General features: G+C 39.4%; 3 protein-coding genes across 3 annotated transcripts in view; 2 read left to right on the forward strand and 1 right to left on the reverse strand.

Annotated features, from left to right (window-relative positions):
- Nucleotides 1–2,967: 2,967 nt before the first annotated feature.
- Nucleotides 2,968–4,191, forward strand: szl (sizzled). The gene is made up of 4 exons (XM_063481007.1): nt 2,968–3,248; nt 3,366–3,532; nt 3,679–3,771; nt 3,881–4,191. The coding sequence occupies exons 1-4, from the start codon at nt 2,968–2,970 to the stop codon at nt 4,189–4,191; spliced, it is 852 nt and encodes a 283-aa protein (XP_063337077.1).
- Nucleotides 4,192–7,160: 2,969 nt separating this feature from the next.
- On the reverse strand, nt 7,161–10,892 carry dbx2 (developing brain homeobox 2). Its single transcript, XM_063480352.1, has 4 exons — nt 10,616–10,892; nt 9,656–9,739; nt 7,575–7,759; nt 7,161–7,346 (listed from the first exon to the last, which is right to left on the reverse strand). Exons 1-4 carry the CDS (start codon nt 10,890–10,892, stop codon nt 7,161–7,163), a joined length of 732 nt encoding a protein of 243 aa, XP_063336422.1.
- Nucleotides 10,893–18,155: 7,263 nt separating this feature from the next.
- Nucleotides 18,156–22,961, forward strand: part of nell2a (neural EGFL like 2a) — an 81,645-nt gene continuing 76,839 nt past the window's right edge. Inside the window, exons 1-2 of the mRNA XM_063479318.1 lie at nt 18,156–18,596; nt 18,867–18,995. Coding sequence (XP_063335388.1) covers nt 18,545–18,596; nt 18,867–18,995 — 181 coding nt within the window. The 5' untranslated portion in view covers nt 18,156–18,544. The remainder of the gene's footprint in view (nt 18,597–18,866; nt 18,996–22,961) is intronic.

The following is a 22,961-nucleotide window of genomic DNA, read 5'->3' on the forward strand; positions in this document are numbered from 1 at the left end:
CAGCAAAAACGCAAAAGTTAAGATTGGTTAATAATGTTGGGCGAAAAAAATGAATGAACTCATTAAGCCATTAAGCAATAAGCTGTTAAAACAGGCTAGCATGGGTTGATTTTTTTTCTTTCTTGTAAATCATTAGTGAATGGGCAGTTAGAACTATTAGCTAAAAGTTGTGAATAAATAGGTAATAATAAATAGTTAACTTTAACATAAAGTATTCTTTGTTTTGATTGTATTTATATAGATATGTATATATTACATGTACTAGCCAACAATTAAGCTACTCTTAATTGTTGGCTTTAGGGGATAATTGTCCAAGCTAGACTGTCTACTGTATTAAGACAGAGCTGCTCAGGTATTAAGATCACTACACTGTCACCTTTTCACAAACTGAGGTAGGGGCAGGCAATGCATTACCAAGACAGACACTGTGTCTACAAGGCAGCCATTAGGCTCAACAATAGATCCCTGCTGGGCACTCAGCAGGGGGAGCTTGTTAAATGTGTTGACCTATTCTCCCAAATTAGTCTTGAACTATTATTGCTCAGTTAGTCCCCCTCTTACTGACTGTACTCGTCTACCCAAGCTGGAACCAGTCTCCGCTCATCAAATTGTAAAAGTTGACTAAGCTGTTGCTCAGTGGAGGGCTTGCAACCATGGAGGGCTCAATAGTTGCAAGTGCATTGTCCTCACAGCAGACAGGGTTGACACACACAAATGTGGTCAGTCAGAAAGCACTTTACTTTGTCATCTCTGATCACCAGCCACAGGAGGCTGGTTAGGATGGAGACTTCTTGTTTATAAGAGAAAGTCTTAGTGGCATCAGCCTCAGATACAGATCTAAACCTGGAGACAGACGACATCAAAACAAACATGATGCTGTAATGGAGTTCTGTTGTATTAACAGAATTTGACAAATGAGTGTCTTTATCTATGGTCGACAGAGATGAGACCTTTGGTCTGTTGAATGGGTTTTTGAGATGCGCTTTAGGCACGTTTCTCACTGACGGTGGATGTTACATGTTGCTCTGTTATTAATGTATTTATTATTATTATTTTGTTTAAAAATAATAAACAAAATAATAAAATATATATGTGTGTATATATATATATATGTATGTATTCTTTAACATATTTTCTCAGGATATTTTTCCCACCTCAAATGTGCATAGGAAATTTATGGACATGCTACTAGAAGAATTCAAATGGCCTAAATTCTCTAAACTGATCTGGAATATGTCATTATGTCACTGTATTGGTTAATAAAACAGGAATTTTCTCAGCTTCTATTGCATAAAATGGATAAATTAAAGATGGGCCAATATTTTACATCTGGATCTGAGGTTGGGTTATTGGTAGATCAAAGCCAGGTGTGCAAGAGGAGACACTGGTTTGCTAATGAGAACTGGAGGCTCTTCAGATGAGTCTCCAATTAGGAACCAGGGACACATGAAAGAGGCTTGCCGTATAAGGGAGACAGCCTGACTGTCTACAAAACCTCATTTATTTATTTATGCAAAACAACTTCATACACAAACTGCATTCCAAAAACGCTGGGACGCTGTGTAAACAGAAACAGAATGCAATGATTGTTAAATATTAGAAACCCATATTTTATTCACATTAGAACATAGAAAAATTGTGGAACAATTCCTTAACATAAAATTGTTAAGGACTGGTGAATATCTAATGAATCGTCTAAATAAAATTGTTTTAAAATTATGCAAATCTGGAGAAATCTCTGTGCGCAAGGGTGAAAATCATTGGACCCCCATGATCTTCAGGTCCTTAAAAACAGGCATTCTGTGATGGAAATCACTGAATGGGCTCAAGAACACTTCCAGAAATCATTGTCCGTATACACTGTTTGCTGTGTCATCCACAAATACTGGTTAAAGTTTAGTCTTGCAAAAAAGCGGCCCTGTGTGGACATAATCCAAAAATGCCAGGCCAAAGGTCATTTAAAATGGACCGAAGCGAACTGGAAAAGTGTTCCGCGGTTAGATGAATAGAAATTTGAAATTATTTTTGCAAAACATAGACTCCACATTCTCTACACTAAAGAGGAGACAGACCATCCAACTTATCACCACTCAGTTCAAAAGCCTGCACAAGTGAAAGCCCATCATTAATACTTACATGCACATACAACCTTTAAAACAACATCCTGACAACACAATTTTCACGGTTTAGCAAGACGATCCTAAACCTGTAACTGCAGCTATTACAACAACGTGGCTTTTATATAGTAGAAGAGTCTGTGCACTGAAATGGCATAAATGCAGTCGAGACCTTACACCAACTAAAAACATTCGGAGCATCATAAAATGAAAAATAGGACAAAGAAGACCCGGGACTGTTGAGCAGCTAAGATTTTATAACAAGCAAGAATGGGACAACACTCCCAAAAATCCAGCAGCTGCTCTCCTCAGATCTCAGACATTTACAGACTATTGTTTAAAAAAGCGGTAATGCTACACAATCGTAAACATGACCCTGTCACAATTTTTTTTTTTTTCTTTTGTGAAACATTGCTGCCATCAAATTCAAAATTACCTTTTTTCCCCCTGAAAACTGAAACTTTCCCTTTTTCTTTCTCATGAACATTTTTGTGCCCTGTAGGCCTATAAAAGCAAATGCAGGAGACTGTGTGACTTAACTGAGTGGTGAAAGTTGAGGCTGGGATTCCCCAGTGTTTCCCCCTCCCTGCCCCCTAGTCCACACACCATCTGCTTACTGCCACCCCCCTGTCGTCTGCGGTCATCACAAAACAAGTCGTTATCTCCAAAGACACGTCTCTGCATCTTCGATTGGTGGTTGATAACAGACCTACAGACTCATGGGGCTGGCTGACCTTGCTGTATATATATCATGCCATTTCAGCAGAGACTGGCAACAAGAAAGCTGGTTTAAAGCTCTCCCTGTTTAACCTTGTGTGCTCTCCTGGTTTGGCTTTCTGATCCTGACATTATGGCTGTTTTCTTCACTGTGGCTCTTATGACTATGGCTTGTCCTTTACTGGCATTTGACATGGGTCAGTCTACTCGTTGTGTTGCCATTCCCCACAAGATGCATGTCTGCAAAGATGTTGGATACTCAGAGATGCGTTTGCCAAACTTTTTGGGCCATAGTAGCCTGGAAGGCGAGGTGGTGCCACATTCAGAGGATTGGAGGCCACTGTTGCAGACAGGCTGCCACCCTCAAGCACAAGCCTTCCTCTGCTCCCTCATTGCCCCTGTTTGTCTTGACACGTAAGTAGATTTTCTGTGTTGAGCTCTGCTTTCTTTCTTTTTATTCTTTCCTTTAATAATCATGGCCGTTGTAATCTTGTTTGTTCACTGTGTAACATCTTGTTGCTATTTGTTCAGTTTCATCCAGCCCTGTCGTAGTCTGTGTGTGGCAGTAAGGGAAAGCTGTGCCCCAGTGCTTGCCTGCCAAGGACACTCATGGCCTGATGTTCTTGATTGTGACCGTTTCCCTGCTGAGGAAGACATGTGTCTTTCTCACCATGGAAAACCTGGCATCTTTTCTAAAGGTAAAGACTACAGGTTCATTATTAAGGATTATAATGTTTAATTCCACTGGAATAATAGAAAACCAGTTCCTTACTCTTTCAGGTTGTTTTATGATTACCACATATGTTCAACAGTTATTTTAAATAATGTTTGATTTTTATCACAGGGTTGCCTAAATCTGCCTGTCAAAACTGTCCTTATGTGGAAGAGGCTCCTGAATCAAAAACAATCTTGGATTCTTTCTGCAGCCATGATTTTGGTACGTTCAAAAAATCTCTCAAAAAGCTGCGGTATAGTCACATCTGTTTGTTTGTGTCACAACTTCCGATTTTCCTGGTGTTTATTATTATAAATTTTTTCCCCTACAGCTGTTACTGCCAAACTTCACCGTCTTCGCCTACCCACAGGAGAGCCAGAATTTGAAATTGAGGGGCGGGTCGAGTTTATCCGTCAGGGTCCTCTGTTGCCCTACGACACCCAGCATCTGCTCCAGCAGTGGCTCCTTATCAACGTTAGATGTGCCCGTGCCCTTGTGCGTCCTGGGAGGTCACAGCTTTATGTGCTGACTGGTTCTGTGCAGCATGATGGGACCCTTTCTCTGACTCGTGTCTTCCCTTGGCACAGAAAAGATGCAAACATTGCGGTGGCATTTCGAAAATGGAAGCACCACAGATGTTGAAGGGACATGGACCAAAACAGGAGCTTGAAATCTGTGTTTTGAGGCACAGATGGAGCTCAGTGGCGCTGGGTTTTAAGAAGCATTTGTAAAAGAGGGTAATTGTTATGAGAACAGACTCTGACTCAAGCAATTTGCTCATCTGAGCAGGTCGCCGTCTCATTTCATCTTTGTTAGTGTTTTTGTTAGCACACTGCATTAAGACGCACTGAAACCTGTACATAGTATTATACATATAAATTTATAGTAGATTATATTTTCTGTTAAAAGCTCTATTTATGATGTTCCATGTGTTGTTTGGAATAAATGACAATAAAATAGTCGTCCTATGAAACCACGTATTTGTGAGGTTGCTTTCCATCATGCTTATGCTCAAAAGCCTTGCTTTAGCCTAGTTTGTTTATCTCTTTAATACAAACGTTATTTAGTTATTGCTCTTACAGGAGAGAACTAATAAAAAGCCCTCATCAGTTATCACTTATGTCACCACAAGGTGGCACACAAATGCCACTTGTTCTGAAACATTGCATAATACAATGTAAAACTAACACCTAGCATGCAGTAATGGTTACAAATTGGATTGCCTATAAATAGTTCTGCATAAGATACCAAACTGTTTTAAATGTCTTGATCACTATGTTCACAGTGTGAGGCCCATTCTGTGTAATGCTAATGAGAAGATCAATCACTTTACATTTGAATAGTCTTGTTTTCACAGCTTGGCCAAACAGACATAGTTCATGAACAATGGATGTGTTTGGTACTTTTGAAAAATCTACTTTTGGGTTTTATGTTGTCTTGGAGTTTAAAATAAATGCTAAATATTTGACTGTTTTGGTGAAAGCCAATTCAGCCTCGGGAATAGCTGTGAAGTAAAATCATCAGCATTCCATATAATACACAATGTGTCACATGTGTAATGTGATGTGATGAGAAGGTTACTTTGATAATGGTCATTTATTTAAAATCATTTATGTGAACTTTAGAAAATGAATAGAATAGGAGACAAGCGCAACAAATTAAAATCTTTTATTTATCCCCAATACTAATGTTCATTTCTTTATTTGAAATGTCTGAGTAAGTCTAGTGTCTGTAATACCTTTTCCCGTGTGGGTACATTGGCTAAGTTGCTAAATAAGCAAATTGTATGACATGAAAATATCATTTTTATCCACTACAAACAAATTTGTGCTTGTGGAATTTAAGAATGATGACTTTTTTTTCCTTTCTAATTGTTCATACTTATACTGATATGCCTGAATTTTCAATGCGTGCCAACGCGCTGGTCCCGATGGACAGGCGGGATTCCATGTTCCTTTCCTTTCAGATCTCTCTATTTCATAGAGTCACACAACAGTCTTCAAGAATGCATGGCATCTCACAGACCTGCATGCTAAATTTGTGGGGTTTTTTCATGCTTAACAATGATCATCAATCACTACCCATTAGCCTTTATCTGTCATTCATTTATCATCATCAACCACCCTCATTTGAGTTGCCATAAAAAAAACACAAAAAACCTATAATTGTGTATTTTGTTTCCCCGTGTTCACAAAACAAAAATATTTCTTTCTTAACAAACAAAGTTCCACACATGGTAACCAAACACCACATGACCAAGAGAATACTCAAAGACTGAAAGTGAGTTCATGATGTTGTTAATGATAAAGATATATGGTTAAGATTTTGCATAAAAATAAGTAATGTCACTCAATCATAGTAGCAAGATATTTTTTTGGTATGGTGACTGGAGTGAAGTTATATAGCAACAAGTTATTTAAGCTTTTCTTTCACATGCAACAACAACAACTGACAGGGTTAATTCTGACGCTATCTGTGGGCCTGGAATGAGCTCCTGTCACAACTACTGGAGCATGTAACGGGATCACAATCAGGATCAACTAGTACAGCTTCAACAAGGGTCTAGGGCTCACTGATACAGTGCATTTTAATGATTCACACTGCAGTTGAAAATTTCACTTTGTGTTCACTGCAAATCTCAGATGATTTTTTATGTTTGCAGGAATGAAGTATAAAATTAATTATGGCAAATTATGGAATATATATTTTGCGTCTTCTTAATACTCAAAAGTTCACTTTTAGTCCATATATAAATCCATCATCACCATGCATTCTTTGAAAGAATTCGTTTTTTCCCTGTTGTTCTTTTCAGCACAGATAAAGCCAGAGGCGGGGTTACATTTCTGCATAGAGTTTAGTTGTTCTTCAGACTTTTTCTGGCTATAAACAGGAGGATTTGACCATCATAACCCGTTATACTGCTTCTGCAGAGACTCCAATAAAGTCAAAAATCATCTCTGCAGCCAGAAATGCACTCAACTGGACTGTGATCATGATAGCGCGTGATTTATATACAATTCTGTTTTAAACAGCAATTCATTATGGTTTTTGATACCTTCATCGTAATTATGCTCTTCCATTAACAAGATTATATTAAAGAGCAATGAATAGTATATAGTAGGGTGATCACTAAGCACAAACAATGTCTAAAACAGGAGTTATTGAAATGCTTTATTTACAGTTGGAAAAAAATATTTACAAAATATAGAAAGTGAAACATGAGTTCCAATGGACTTGGATTACAAACAAAGCATAAGTGTAGAGCTTATGAAAATGTGAAATATAAAACAGCCTAATATGGAAGTGCAGTAAATGAAGTGAATCATTTGGGCCTTTAATGAACTCCAATTACAGTCTCTCCTGGAAATACTTGTCAGTGTAATAGCCATGAAACTGCTTACTGAAGCCAGTGCACTGCAATGTGATTGACCAAGCAGCTGAACCAAATTGCATTTATCATGCCAAGAAACGTGCCATACACATACACAGAAATGTTAACATTGTTGTGTTCACAGACAATGTTTTTCATCGATATAGTTTTAGAACCCTCAGAGTATTGTAGTCTTTTTATTTTGTAGATGTAAAGTTTGCCCTCCATACATTATGACCTCTCATGTGTCCTTGGCATTCCTTTGCTTTGATGATCTCTCTGTTTTTGCATTAGTGTAATTCTGTGGTTCTTCTTCCTGACCAAGACCTCGGGCCATGAGCTCATCCATTGGGGAACGAATGTTATGAACCTCCTTCTCTTTACAGTTTCGCCACTTCATGCGCCGGTTCTGGAACCAAATCTTTACCTAAAGCAATGCGACAGTGTAAAAGTTTTAGTTCAGTTTGTGAAGTCCTTCATTATAATTATGTTAGCTTCTCATTTTAAGTTGTAAATGCAGATTAGAGATCTTGGTCACTGTGTGGAATTTAGGTTTGATCTTTAAGGTGAGCTGTTACAGCTGTCACTTTCCCCTGCACCCTTTTGTAAGGCAGGATCACATATTCAAAACATGAGCTCATTTGAATTCGATTACCTGTGACTCCTTAAGGCTGAGATTAGCTGCCAGTTTGTTCCTGTCTGTCTTGCTAATGTACTTCTGTCTTCGAAAGGTCCTCTCCAGCTCCTTCCTTTGTTCTTCAGAGAACACAGCTCTCCTAAGGATCCCTCTACGTGAGTTTGGACTTGCATTAGCAGACCACATTTGAATGTTTGCTCCCTCTGAAAGTGAATTAGAGGAACAATAACATGTCAGTTTATTGACATCAGTTTCAAGTACTAGACATATTCAATGGGCTATTTATTAGAACAATAAAAATCAATGGTGGGTGGTTCATCTCTGCAAGGTAGGTTGTAACACATACTGTATCAGTTTAAACAAAAAGTGTAGATTCATGAAAAAACATCTTGGAGAAGGTAAGTAGCAGACAGTGGAACACCAAGGTAGTGTCTTATAAACTGAAACAGGTTATTCAAGCTTTGGATAAAATCGGATCTTCTCCACACTTATAATATATCCACTTACTGTTTCACATTTCCTACTTTTTCAAACCCAGTTGTCTTTGTCACACTTACTTTATCACACATTCTTGAATCCTCTTTCTATTTGTCCAATTTAACAAACTGGGGGTGACTAAATGAGAATAGAAAACCATTTCAACCTGGAAAAAGGGGATTTGGTGACCTGTGAGGGCCAATACCACGCTGCTTCACTCACAGGTGCACGCACAACAAAAGTCAAGTGAAACAATTTATCTGATCTATTCAACATTGCCTTTTTAATCTGTACGACAAATCTGCACATAGACCACCTCTAGAGAGCACAAAACTGGTTTGGACATGCTTTTCACTTCTCTATTGGCATTCAATAGCTTTTACTTAAATAGCTGATTACCAGGTCATTCCTGGGCAACGTGTGTCTACCCTAGTGGGCCAACTATAGAGCCATATGGGACACCAACAATAGAGCTGTTCAATGGAAATGCCATTACTCGATGGTTCAGTGGCCCAACACTAAATCTTTTCTCTTGCAAGTTTGAAGCCAGTTTGTATGTGAAGATGAGCTCAAATAAGTCTATAAAAGTCACTTTCATTGAATGCTTTATGTCCTAGTCAAGAGGTCTTCAATGGGCAGGAATGAGAGTTGAAGGACAGGAGAAAGACGGGGGGTCGGCAAACCAAGCTCTGTAGCCACACAATGGGTGGGGGATGTTACTTGTCCAGCCCTCTTCTACTGAAAAATGGGAGATTTTTTTGTGCTTAGTGGAGTTCATTGCTGGAGTGAAAAATTGCAGTGAGGTCGCGTGTGGATGGTGGAGTGAAAGTGCCAATTGGTCACGGCTAGAGTTGGCATTGTTTCGTTGCCGGGCACTGTGGGAAAGTGTCAACCTACTAAGGGGACCCCAGGGACTTGTGGGATGACGGCTGATTTGTGCTATTTTGCACGACTCTTGACAGGCATCACAGGGTGCAGAAACTAATAACTTCCAATTAATGAGGGAAAATGACCAAATATCAGAACTGCCTGACTTATTTCAGTCTTTTAAATGATGATGTAGAATTAGTACTCTTCACAAATCCTAAATTAGATACTTTGAACCATGCTTTAAAAAAATGTAAATTTTCCTTCAGTGGAAGCAGTAATAGCTTTTGTAACTGTTGCCTCATTTTATTCACCTTGAAAGTTTTATTTCAAGCTCTTTGTGTTGCCACCCAAACTTGTTAATGTGCTGAGGGAGTAAAGCTTTGAAACATTTGGCCTTACTCAGCAGTAAGAATCACCCACACCTGGTAATTATTATCTTAATATAGCAGAAGACAAGATGTTTATTAGTGCTGCATATTTGCACTATTAAATGTGTATTTGCATCTACAAAAAAAAGGTGTGTGTCTGTGTGTGTGCGGGGGGGCCTCTGGGACTCTTAAAAGCCTTGCAGCCCACCCCTCTTTCCCTTTCCTAAACAGCCGTGAATGCTTATGAATAGAGCTGTGCAGAACTGAACGGAGAATTAGCTCTTTGGCATTGCATCGGTAATTAGCTGTGGAGAGCATGGGAGACCCTGCTGCTAATGCTTAGAGAGTAGCTGAGGCATTGCTGATGAGGCATAAAACACTCACTGGAGAAGACAGGAGGGGGGCTGGACCCACCGCAGCATGCAAACAGATACTGCGGGCTCGGCAGGAAAACACTGCTCAGCACATCTGCAAACACAGGGACAGTCAGATAGGGTAATGCGATTGCCAGGTGTTATATTTGTGATCCCCAAAAGAACATACCTGAATCACTAAGCTCATATTTCTGAAGGTCTACAAAACTGAGACTCAGATTGTATTTAAGCATTAACGGTTTTAAAATAAACTGGTATTTGGGCAAGTATTGATTAGACATTTTACATTTTTTTAGAAGTCAGATTTTGTAGAAACTAAGTAAATAGTAAAATTGATGCATTTACTTACATCTTTGCTTACCAGTTGTATGTTGACTAAGCTGTTATCAGTCACTAGTGTTCTGTCTTTTAACTGACATTTATTTGTAAATCTGCATAGAATTTAGAGACTGTTCTGTTAAATATTTAGACTACATGTAATGACATTTTTTAGCATTTACAAATTGATGTTAAAAAACTATTACTTTTTTTTTTTTTTTTTTTTACAAAATGTTGTTATTACTCAGTAATAAGTGATTATTATTTCTTTCATGCAAGGTTGTAAATCTGTTAATTATCTGTTCATTTTTTCATGTCTTGGACTCACACCATCGTGGTTAAACATGACACTATTAGCATAGATGGATATACTTACCTACTTTCATGTTTTATAAAATCTCTAAGCAATTTCCAGCGTCAAAAGTAGCAGTATTACATTATTAATTGAACAATGTTTTTCCTCTACATATCTGGGTTTGACAGATGGTGCAAGACTAGGGAAAAAAATTTAATGTGATTTGAATGTAAAGTTGTTGCTTTACATTCATAAAAAAACAACTACATTACATTACAATCAAATTAAAATTACATTACAAGGAAAACAGTTTACATTTTGTTTAAATGTTCGCTTGCATAAAAATAATCTCTTTACCAGAACGTGGCAGATGTGGCCCTCCTAAGTCTTTCACTGGACGAAGACTTTGGGTCCGACTTTCGAAGGCTCCATCCTCAGGGCCCCAGGTTCTCCTTGGGCATTCACACGCTGCTTGTCTCAGGTGTCCACTGGTTGTCCATTTTGAAGCGGCTGAAGGTGTCTGAGACTGCAGCAGATTGTCGATAAGAAAACTCTTTCCTGAGCTCCCATATCCCGGTACAGCAGGAGGACAGCCAGCCATATTCTTCCTGGTACAGCTCTGAACTGAGACCATCCTGATCACACGGTGACCTGAACACTAGAGTTTCCTCTTCAGCAGTCACAGCCCAGTGACACTAAATTCTCCTTTAATCCCTTTTTGAGTGACTAGGCCAACTTCATTAAACTCTGAAAAAACAACCACAAAAAAAAAAACAAAAAACAAAAGTTGTCTGCTCTTCCTCCTTTGGGCCTGCACTATGCTACAGGACTGTGTCACGATTGGCCGAGGGGCTCTAATGTGCTTCTCAATTCAGATAAGGCTGGGGCCTTTCTGGAGTGGCAGAAGGTGGGTCTGGCTCATTCATTATGTCAACTAGCCTATTAAATGATAGACACCAGAGACAATGAAGTGCTGGCCAAAGTTTAGCATGCACCAAACACTCTTCTCCAGTAGTAAATAGTTCTCTCTTTTCTCCAGCCTCCTTCAGAGCTCTATTGTGCACCATGCAAGCACCTCCGTCGTTCATTTGTGCTCTGTAAGAGTTTTGTTCATTGCTGAATGTTTAAAAAGAACATTTTGCGTTTTTCTGGAATATCAGTTGGCAAATTAATCTGTTTGCAATGTTTTTGCCTCACTTATAAGCAAATTTCAGTAGGGTCATAAAAAGAAAGTATCCAGTTGTTTTTCTAAATCACTTGCACAAGACACCTTGCACTGTTTACAAGAAAACTGGGCTTATTTAAGCATGCAGTTTAATTTCTTAATAAATAATGGAAAAACCCTTCATTTTTTTTAGTTAAAATAAACCTTTCGAATGACATTTACATTTTTTCATCATATTTTTTTCCCTCTGGTTGCAACTGATATTAGTTGCAATTCAGGGTATTTTTTTCTGTAGCATATTATATGCAATAAACAGTGCAATGAGCAACATTTGTTTATGTTAGAAGACAAACCCTCAGAACTATGACTTGTTCAGTTTTGGTAATTGTTGCAGAACTGTATTTGTCAGCTTTAAAAATTTTACATGTACAAATGATTTTACAGAGATCCATAAAGCTCCTCAGGCAGAAAAATCAAGCACTTAAATATTCAGTTTTCACTATATGGATTGTATGTGTTGCATATTAGTGTGTTGCAGCTTTGAGACATAGGTGGCCACCCAAATACACACGTGTGTTAGTGTTTTGGCATAAACACATCCAATAAGAGGCTTGTGTAACCTTTCACACTGCAGCTAATGATCCTCAACATTGTCATAGAAAGTCCAACAAGAGGGGCGACAGACCCGTAGTTTAGGCACAGTAAACAGGCATATCCACACTCATCTGGGAGTGTGTTTGTGTGTTTGTGGGGCCGACTGGGAGCGCCAGGCTGCGCGTGTAGATGCCTCATGCTGAGCATGGAAATTGGCCCAGACAGCTCAGGCTATTGTGTGATGGCCAGGGAGCCAAAGGTTGCTTGTAATCAAATTTGAGGTTTTATTCCTCAGGCTGGTGGAGAACGCATAGTGCTCTGTCACATGATGAGTGTTAGCGCGTCTGCGTGCACTTTCCACTGTTGTTAAGCGAGTTCATGTTAACATGCTTCACATAGACCAGTGGCTGTGATAGCCCCCTGAAGCTTTTTGTTTGCCGGAGAGTCATTTGTTTACATGACAGAGAGAAAGCAGGAGGGAAGCCTAGACTCTTGTTTAGTGCTATTTTTAACTATTTTTGTTTCTTAAATAGCTTATTGTGTATCAAGGCATGTTTTATGTGATAACACTGAGGACTTTCACTGAGTCACGTTCTCTGTTCTTAAATTAGCATTTGAGCAAAAAATGTCAGTGTAGTAAGTTTAAAAGAGGCTAGAAACATGATGACACTCATCAAAACATTATGCGTGTCTATTGACATCATATATTTCACTGTGTTCAGTGACTTTTTTTTTTAGGTAGAACAAATCTCATTCAACTTTGTGCACATTTTAAAAGGCATCAGTAAGCACGTATCATTATTAAAATTCACCACTGTGTAATTAGCCAGATTCCAATAGAGCTCTCCAGGAGAGGGAGGTATAATTAGGCTTTTCTTGACGGGTAGGTCTTAGAAACACCCTGAAGCAAGTTCATGTGAATTTATTTGATGCCCATCTCTTTTTAGAAGTGGAGGGAAAAAACAGGGGTCCCTTCATTCAGAATCCTCACAATGGGTCTGTTGAAAACTAGCACTCTGCAGACCGACTGAGATCCCTTTTCTCTCTTTTTTAACCCCACTAAAGCTCTTAAAAAGATACTGGCCCATTGCACACGCAATTGATATTCCACCACTCGAACTTAATATCGTGAATGGAGGGCCAGGTTCTATGAATCAGGAGGACAATGCGCTTAGTTTAGCAGCAAACTGGCACTTTGTGTGCAGTGTCTATGCCCCAGAACAGGAAGTTTCTAATGTGAGCCTCTCAATTGTGTGCCTATAGAGTTCTAATGAGCTTCTGTATGCTGAGTGAATGGCTGCGGGCCATTCACCATGAGGGCCCAATGAGGCAGCTCACTGCACATGTTCACAATAGGATCCTGGGGGAATGGGAGTGGCTGTGTGGAGCAACTGCTCTGCATGGACAGTCTATAAAGGCTTCAACATACCTAAGACCACATTTTCATTAAGAGTACGCCACATTAAGCTGATTGCAATGAAAAGCTTTTGTTTTTATCTCCACTTTAAAGCTTTGCATGTACGATACATGAGTCTCTATTATCAAAAGAGAGTGTTGAAAAAAAAGTAATGAGAGTGAATAAATGTATTAAATGAAATAAAGTGCCACTATGGTGTCTTATTGTGTACCTTTCACAAAACAACTTCATGCCTGTCGGATCATATTTGTAGAGCTGTGCGGCACTTAGGCATGAGAAAAACACATAATTTTCAAAAGGCTGTCAAAGCTGTGATCGAACTTTTCTGAGTTTTCAACGTGTACATATTGCTAATAAAAGGGCAACAATGCAGCCCCATTGATATAGATTTAAAATTATTTTTTCACTTTACCATCTGAGGTTGGATATGAAATATCTATATATAATTTAATGTAAGTGATTTTGACTCATAGAATCTGTAATATTCAAATATAGTGTGCAAAAGTGTTTTATTAAGCAGTCAATTTCTACAGAAAAAATAGGGCCCTTAATACAGGGTGACTCTGCTCACAGAGATCTTGTAGTACATAGTTTGTTTCGTTCATTTATGTCATTTATCTTCATTTATGCCTCACCCCTGAACTCACTGCACTCATAAGCCACTTGAATCCTGCAAGTACCAGGTTTGGCTAACTGCCTTAATTATTTGTGGCATGGATTCAAACAGGTGCTGCAAACATTCCTTAGAGCTTTTAGTCTATATTCACATGCTAGCATCACACAATTGTTTCATCAGCTGCACATAAATGATGCAGATCCTGTTTTTACCACATCCCAAAGGTGCTCTATTAGATTGAGATCTGGTGACTGTGGAGGTGAGCAAAGTGAACTCACTGTCATGTTCAAGAAATCAGTCTGAGCTCATTTGAGCTTTGTGACTTCCCTCTGAGGACAGAAACACAGTGGTTAGATCGTGATGGCTAGATCGTCAACCATACTCAAGTAGGCTGTTTTTTAAATAATGCTCTGTTGTAAGTAGTCTAAGTAGTTGTGTGCTAAGAAAATATCCTCCACACCATGACATCACAAGTCAGGATACAAGTCGCCATGTGATTGGTTAATTAGGTATTAACGAGCAACAGTTGTACCAAGTAAGTGTCCCGCGAGTGTATGTTGCCCATTTTTCAGGTAGTTGAGCATTTACCCTTTGGCATGGTCCAAGAGTGACACTGTCTGTTTGGCCTCAGTACTGCTCCACTGTGATGGAGTGCCTGCAATGCTCTGTCATGTACACACGATGGCGCTGAGAGAATGGGGACCATCAATATTTTAACAGTGTGATTCCTAAAACTCTGTCTGGTTTTTGCATCAGCATCAAATATTTAAAAATGCAGCTTTGCAACAAATAGCAGATGACTTCCATCAGTCCACTGCAGCTTAATTTAAATATTTTTCCATTTATATTAAAAATAATATTCGTAATAATTAAAAACAAGAACATGTCAAAGCAAAGGTATTAGAATACATTACTGGGTAGGATGATGCAATAAAACGTTACAGGTTTAATAGAATATAATTCAAATTAGAAACTCAGAAAAGGACATTATAACATAGAAATATGCACCAAATGAATCCCAGGAGACCCCTGTGGGAACAATATGCAAAGTTTTTTTCTTTCTTTTTTCCCAGCAGTTCATTCGTATTCTGTCACTGCTACTTTAAGTGATTTTAATTTTGTAGATCTTGCATTAGTATGTCTATATGGTGTATTTATTTCCTAAGTGAACAAGCCCCTGAGAGCTTTGCAAAGCATCATCCATACAGTTTTCATTTTTTTTTTTTTTTTTTTTTTTTTTTAGATAAATGAAAGTACCGCTGTTCTTCTGTCTTTGCCTTGAGAGATTTGACGTGCAAGCGCAGGTGTGTGTTGGCAGTGCGCGTGCTTATTACTTTTGATTCTTTGCTGGGCGCATGCTTTAATGACTCTTATTTTCCTGATGGCACTTTAGGAAATGACAAGTTGTGGGCAATACAAAGTAATTACATTTCCTGTGTCTGGACCCAGAAGAAATGGAATTATTAATAATGAATAGTGGGTTGGTCGCCCTCTCAGACAACAGATGTGACACTGCATGAAGAGCCATTGCTTGTCTTTGTTTTGGTCACAATAGCCACCCATTAGCTGCACGCTGTAGATGCGCGAACAATCTCAGTTGGTACAGATAATAGCCTGTTTGTCAAAAAACATCTGTTTTGCATGAATTATAATTAAAACAAAACATGTTATTGGCATTGACGAAGGCTATATTGAAGGAGAGGCACATTTAAATGGCAAATCTGCTGGTGTTAATCTGAGGTCCTTGGGATGGATCTGAGCACCACAGCGGCCCCAGAATCATATCTGCTGATGCCCACTTGTCAGCTCAACTTCAGAAACCAGCATAACCAGCAAAAGATTTTTCTTGTCATCCAGGGATTGGCCTGAGTTTGTTAAGGACTTATGATCGATTGCCTCTGAGAAGGCCTATTGGAAAAGTCTTCAATTTATGTCCCTCTGGCAGAAAATTGATCAGGATTCAATGAAAATGTAATAATTTCAAAATCAACATCACTGGAATAACATGGATGCTGATTAAACAGTGAGGTTTCAGAATGGTAGTATGTGCCATGATAAAGAAGATGCGAGATAAATAAATAAATTTTCAACCCACAGAGCGTCTTTGCTTTAAAGTGGCACACAGTCAGCCAAGGACTCAATTTTAATTTGCTTTTTTGGCACCTGCTGAAAAAAACAGACGTCACCTTTACAGAAGGATTGAGAACGTGTGCTTGCAGCAGGTCACAACTCTAATCAAAAAGCAGTTTTAGCATATATGATAATCCAGTAAACTGTTGTGCTTTTGTGACAGGTGGCTTTTTCTCCATTGACTTCTTCACAAGGACAGGGAAGGCAGATGGTTTGGAAGAGACGTAAAGGAGGTTATCAACATCAACTGAAAAGAAAACCCAAACACTGCTAAAAAGAAAAGGAAAAGAGGGCGAGCCTTGACAATGCCTGAAGGATTGTTTATCATGGTAGGTTCCTACCATTTACCACTATAATCACTGGGACTTTTAACCTCCAAAGTTGGTACACAACCTTGACAACTTCAATGAACAGGTATAACTCATGAAATAGCTTTTAGTGCTTGCTGGCCTTCCATCTTTCAATAGAAGTAGTTAGGCCTTTTGGATAAGTGGTGCAATATACTTAAGATGGAAAATAAAAACAATTATGTACCTTTGTCTCAGCAAATTGAAAAGCAATACACTTATACTAGCAATGCTTATCTCATTTATTGTTTCCTTTTTCCCTTTTATACTTTTTAGATATCCCATGACTTAGTTTATATATAAAAACTGAAATATATTGCTCGGTTAGCTAGTAATTATCTAATTCTGAATGATAGAGAGCAAGTGCATTTTCTCATTTGGTTGGGCTGACTTTGCAGCAGTAACTCATTAAAATTTAGTTTCAAACATGTGTATCTATTTATACTAGACCTATTACGGTCTTTTCAACTCTATATTTTCATTCTTGGACTCTAAAGTTGTTTTGTTTGACTCATGGTTCAAAATAATCTTTATTTATCTCATGTTGAGACTTGATGCAACCCCTCACTTCATCAGCTGTTTGAAACAAGCTGTGTCAACCTCTCTATGGAAACACAAATGAAGAAGTAAAGTAAATAAAAAATGTTTAGAGCAGCCTAAAGTCTAAGCTTTTGACTCACCTGAGTTATTTGTTGATATGCTGACCTCTTCATTTGAAACTTTGATTACGTTTAACATGAGTATCCAAGCACGTCACACCAAGTAGACTTCCAAATGGACAAATCTAAATAATAATTAAGTAAATAAATTGTATGTCAGTAGCATATGGAGCTTATCTGCCACTTGCACAGGTGCAAGACACCTTAAGGCTTTAAACACAAACAGTGCCACTGCATGGTGGATTCTGTAATATACAGGGAGCCATCGTAAGGCTGCCAAAACTGGAGTAATGTGATCACTCTCTCTCTTTTTCGTTGTCCCACTCTATAATCTGGCTGCAGCTTTTTGGACTAATTGTAAGTGGACGAGAGATGATGGACTAACTACAGCATGCAGTGCTCTAAGTAGTCCAGTTTTAACTTAACAAAGTCAAGGAGTTTTTAGTCCGGAGATGGAAGAAACTGCTTCCAGACCACAGAATTCATTTGTCTGTCAAATTTGAAATTTGAGTCAAAGATCAAGGTTATTACCCAGTGTTTTAATAAGATGAGCTAAAAACCCAAGATTATCCCGTAGTAATAACAATATAATAACACACGCACACACAAAGCCTGTTTTTATTTATTTATTTTGCTTTATATAGAATAAAACTGAATAATTAGATTTTTGTCTTTATCGTCGTTACTTCTTGCTTTCTTAAACATTTAAACATTGACCCTAACCCAAACCCTGGATTTTTATGTAAGCTAAGGCACTGACAAAAATTCCTTTTTTTTTTTTTTTTTTAAGAGAGATTACAGTAGACATGGGCCAGGATGAGGCGTGGTTGCAATCGAGATGCATGTAATGGATATAAAAGCTTTTCCCATCTTAGGCCACCAGGGGGCTTTATTGCCCCTCTTTTCCCCCCTGTCTCTCGCTCCTTGACAGGTTTCTCCTCTCCCTTCCTCTCTCCGTCTGCACTCCTTCAGCGCACACAGCTCGTTCGCACTGCTGTAGGAGCGTCTGTTGAGCTGCCGAGGTAGAGCAGCTCGCTTTGTCCGTCCTCTGTCAGCCACCTGTGCCGCGGATGATGCGGATGGAGCAGACCCTGTGTTACATGGAATAATTTCAGCATCATTGCTGTGTTTTTTCCTCCCCCTCTTCCGGATTTGCTTCTCTCTCCCCCCTTTTTTTAAAATTTCGCATCGCTGGGCATCTAAAGTTGTGATGATGCCTCCGCTCAGCATTTGGGATTGGTAACAGCCTCCCGTGCGAGGGTGATACATCATTCGCATGTGATTGAAGAACGCTATCTCTCGGAAGTGGACAAAACATGGACTAATTTTGCTTTTGTTTTTTTTTTTATACATTCACCATGAGATTATTACAGCTGTTTCTGATTTCCGGTGTATTTTTCGTCTCCTCAGGTAGGACAAAAGGCTGTCACTGATTTTTAAATGAACCGTTATGTCGCAACATCTTGCTTTTTAAGATGAGATCAGCTTCATTAAATGATGTGCTGTTTTGCTTAACTTCTCAGAAATTATCAGCACTTAATGTTAACCTGACCTGACACGTCTCCGCCTGAAACAAACATGATCTTTTTTCCTAGCATCACAAGACTCTTTTTTTTAATAACAGTGGTTTAAAATAAATAAATAAATAAATGAATAAAATGTTTTCTGTTTGTAAATTAGTTATAGGTTTTGGGGTTGACCCTGCCCTGCGCATCAGCGTATTTGATGAACTAACGCTTGGAGAAGGCTTTGATGGAGTTACTCAGGTCCAGGGCTTCCACAGCGAGTCTAGAGCTTTCCACTTCCAAGGTACCATAACACACATTCACTCTGTCTCTATCTGAAGTTAAAATGTAAACCGGATGAGATGATGTCCACGCAAAGAACACATTTTCCTATGATAACTACTCATTTCATTGTGTTTATTTCCTTTGCATGTTTTGTTTACACAACTAGAAAGGCCAACATGATGCAGCCCAGTAATCCACAGATCCCTAGCTGAGATGCCCGTATATGTCTAATGTTAGATAATCGAATAATGCTGTGCACCAGATTCCTTTATGTGATTCTTGTGTTTGTAATGGCACCTGTGTAACAGACTGTAAACTGCAACATACGGTGCATTATTTACAGTTTTTCCTCTCTATTTGGATTTAGCTGGGGGGTGGCCTCAGACTACCACCTGCCTGAACAATAGGCATGTTCGGTTTTCATGAAAAAGTGTTGTGTTGAGGGCAGGCGGAGGGGGAGAGATGGGAGGATCATACAAAGAATCATAGAATGACTGAGCTTAATCAGATTAGGCCGAGACAAAAATCCCACAGTCACAGTTGATATATGAAGTGAGTCTGGAGAGTGAATGGGCCCCCTGCAAGAATTCACCCATTTGGTGATCTTCTGGAGTGTGTGAGTTTGAACAGTTTGCGTCGCTAAAAATATGAATGGGCCGCAGGGTGATCATGTTGTCAGCTGCAAGGCAGTGTGTGTAGACTTTCATGCCATTTAGTAAACGGTAGCGTGCAAAACAGTGTTGTCAAAGATGAGGTCGTGCTTGACTTTTTTAATGCTTTTTCACATTTTTTTTTAAATTTCTGCCAGTGTTACGTCTTTGTTACTTGATGTCAGACGCTCATTACAATCCAAATGAAACTGTTAACAGCTCCATCACAGGGATGGAGATGTCTATCATAACCCAGGCAAAAGTAGCAAAAGAGGAAATTGCTTTTTGCTCCCAGATCAGTGGCAAAACAAAAGATATGGCGATGTAACACATCTCCACGAGAAGGTTCTCATCACGGATCACGTAATGTACCAAAGTGACGGCATTGTTTTGGAACAGAGAAACACCACAATCATTTGTCGACTCGCCCCCCTCCTTGCTGATATCTTCTAATCTCCCTGCACAACCGCTGAGACAGCGGCACTTCTGCATGGAGCAGCAACTCCAGTATCTTTGTGAAGGCAGGCCATTTGATGTCCTCTGTGTAGACAACACTCAGAAGTGCTCTACACAGGCAGGTAGCAAAGGGAGAGTTAGAGAGAGACAAACAAAGACAGTTAGTGAAAGAAGCTACCTGCAGGTTTCTTTCTTTCCACAAAATAAAAGGAGAAAAAGAACAACTATTCTGTGACTGGTACCCCTTTGTCATTGCGCTATCTTATTTTCCTGCGATACCTTTTGCTAAGTACATACAGTTATCCAGGCGGAGACAGCAGTGTGTTATTTATGGTAGCTTGCCTCCATCCTTCATTTGGGATGTCTATGTTAAGTCGATGATGCTGGGTGAGGGGGAGGCGGGCAGAGCTGCAACGGCAGAACGGACCTGGGCATCTGCTTGTTTGCAATCAGGAACAGAAAGGAGGAGGCACGTTCTGTAAAAGAGAAAATGAGTGCGGGAGCTCGAGAGAAAGAAGCTGGGATGGGAAGGAGAAAGAGAGAGAGAGAGAGAGAGATAGAAATGCAGAGTAGAGCTGTCTGCCAGCTGTTTGATAGACTGTGCTGATTCCACATGTATGGAGGCTTGGCTAGCTGGGACCAGCAGACAGGCCCACAGTGACATTCCGACGCTCATTAGATAGCAGGCAGAACATATCCATGGCTGTCCCCTCCGCTGCTTGCCTGCCTGCCCAAAGGGAAGGCTGTTATCTCTGGGTGCTGGATGGAAGTGGGAGGGAGGGGGTGTAGCTGCTGAGAGCTAAGAGAGAAGTGGAAGAGTGTAATTCACAGTATAGAAATATGTGTATGTCCACGTGCAGATAAGCGGCTGTTGTGTTGTGTGCTGTTAGTTTGCTGTATGCTGTTTCTATGCATCTCTGTCTGCTGAATGTGTTTGTTTTGAAAAAAAGGAAATAGGAAAGGAATGAGCAGTGGGGGAATTTTTGTTCAGCGAACCCCTGCTGATGCTTTTGAAGGTAGCTGTCAGAGCTACATTGCATGATATTAGGAGAGGTGGACCTCAGGGACGGGCATAATAAAGGCAGAAAAAAAGGCCCCCTCCCTGCCCCAGGCTACGCTCCTCTCGTGCCAAGGTGATACTCAGGCTCGCCACAAAACCATCACATCATTAGCACTTCCCCCACAGTTTTTAATATCTAGACATCCGTATATCTATCTGTATATACAAGCAGGGAGGGGGTGACCACACCCAGAAGCACTCCCTTCCCCCAACACACATACACCCACGCTCTCTCCCTCTATGCCTACAAGTGTATGGACCGAACTCATTCAAAGTGCAAACAACACAGTTGCTAGAAGCATTGTTTCAGCTGCAGCACAAGGCTCTCTTGTAATTGTGTTGGTGTGTGTTTATTTGAATCCTGCCTGTCTCAGAAGCATGTTTCTGCTGAGGCTGTTTAAACACTGCCAGAGAGGTGTTTCTTTGTATGTTGTGGTGACGACGCCCCTGGCTCCTGTGACACTAAAGTGTAACAGGATGGAAGAGGCTCGTTTGTAATGCCTTGTTAGTGCGTGTGCTTTTTTGTACATCTGTATGAAACAGGGAGGAAATGTCGGTTTGTTGTCCGGCATTTCTATGTACGTCACAGATGTGCTTCCAGTGCAGAGGCTACACTTACCAGCTGTTAGTAACTATGATGCAGTGGAGTACTGTGCTATAGAAAGATGTAGAGGTTCAGAGGGCAATTCAGTCCTTCAGCGGCAGAGCTCTGGAGAAAGCTTGCGTACAGGAAAGCTGCACTCTGCTGAATCGTATTCAGCAGGTTCACCGGGTGCTGTTCTGCAAACCTCACACTTAAAGGAAGGACAATAAAGCGAAATGGGAAAGTGGCTTCAGGAAATAATAATGCAATTAACACTGGCAAAAAGTGGTTAGCGTAACACATCATGCTGAACTTCTGCGCGCTTCTTTTTTTCTCACTGCAAGTGCTACATTTGCTGCTTCTCTTCTTTTATTGAAGTTTCACGATGCAAATAGATTCAATTAAAAGGAAAAAAACCTCCTGAAATAGAGAAGAAAAATGTTATTTAATGTAGGAAAATGTGCCAAAAGAATCCATAAATATTTAAATAGAAAAATGTGCTAATGGGGTAAAACTAGCATACCAATCTAGCTCTGCAGGAGTCCTTAAAATAACTAAGAATCAACACAACTAATTTGGTATTCTGCAAAACAGAATGAAATTTGAGGTTTAGACCTTAATATGGAGAAAGATCCATTAAAAAAAAAACACTATTATTGGCGTATTGTTAAACTCTCTGTGCTTGCAGAAGCTTTCAGTTAAAATGAATATTCTACAAATCTTTTCTAAGATAATAAAAAGGCTGACATCACTCAGATTTCCTTTGTCACACTGTCCATGACAGCTGCATTCACTTTCACTGAGATTGAAGCTTTTTACTTTCATATCAATACAAATATGCAGAGTTCAGCTAGAGGCTTAAAACCATTTTACCTTCAATAAAACCATCTAGTTAATAACAGAAAATATGAATCCAAACAAAACCATAATCACTAAGCTCTGAGAAACCTTGGGTAAAGTTCCTCAGCCTTTTTTCACACTCTGATGCTGAATAGTTAAAAAGGTTCACTTTCTTTTTTGCTAAAAGCATCACTGACACATGTGTAAATTAAAATCAGTTACATGTTAATTTGTTGATCGTATGGACTACAAAAAAAATCTATTTCCAAAGCAATAGAGGAACAGAATCCACATTCCTACGTGCTCCGTGTGAAAATGCTCTCCGAAGTGAATCTGAAGCTAACATGAAGCTTTTACAGCCTCAGACAAATCAGTTGGGTTTTCCTGAAGTCAAAG

Source organism: Pelmatolapia mariae, linkage group LG7 (genome assembly GCF_036321145.2).
Source record: "Pelmatolapia mariae isolate MD_Pm_ZW linkage group LG7, Pm_UMD_F_2, whole genome shotgun sequence".
NCBI lineage: Eukaryota > Metazoa > Chordata > Actinopteri > Cichliformes > Cichlidae > Pelmatolapia > Pelmatolapia mariae.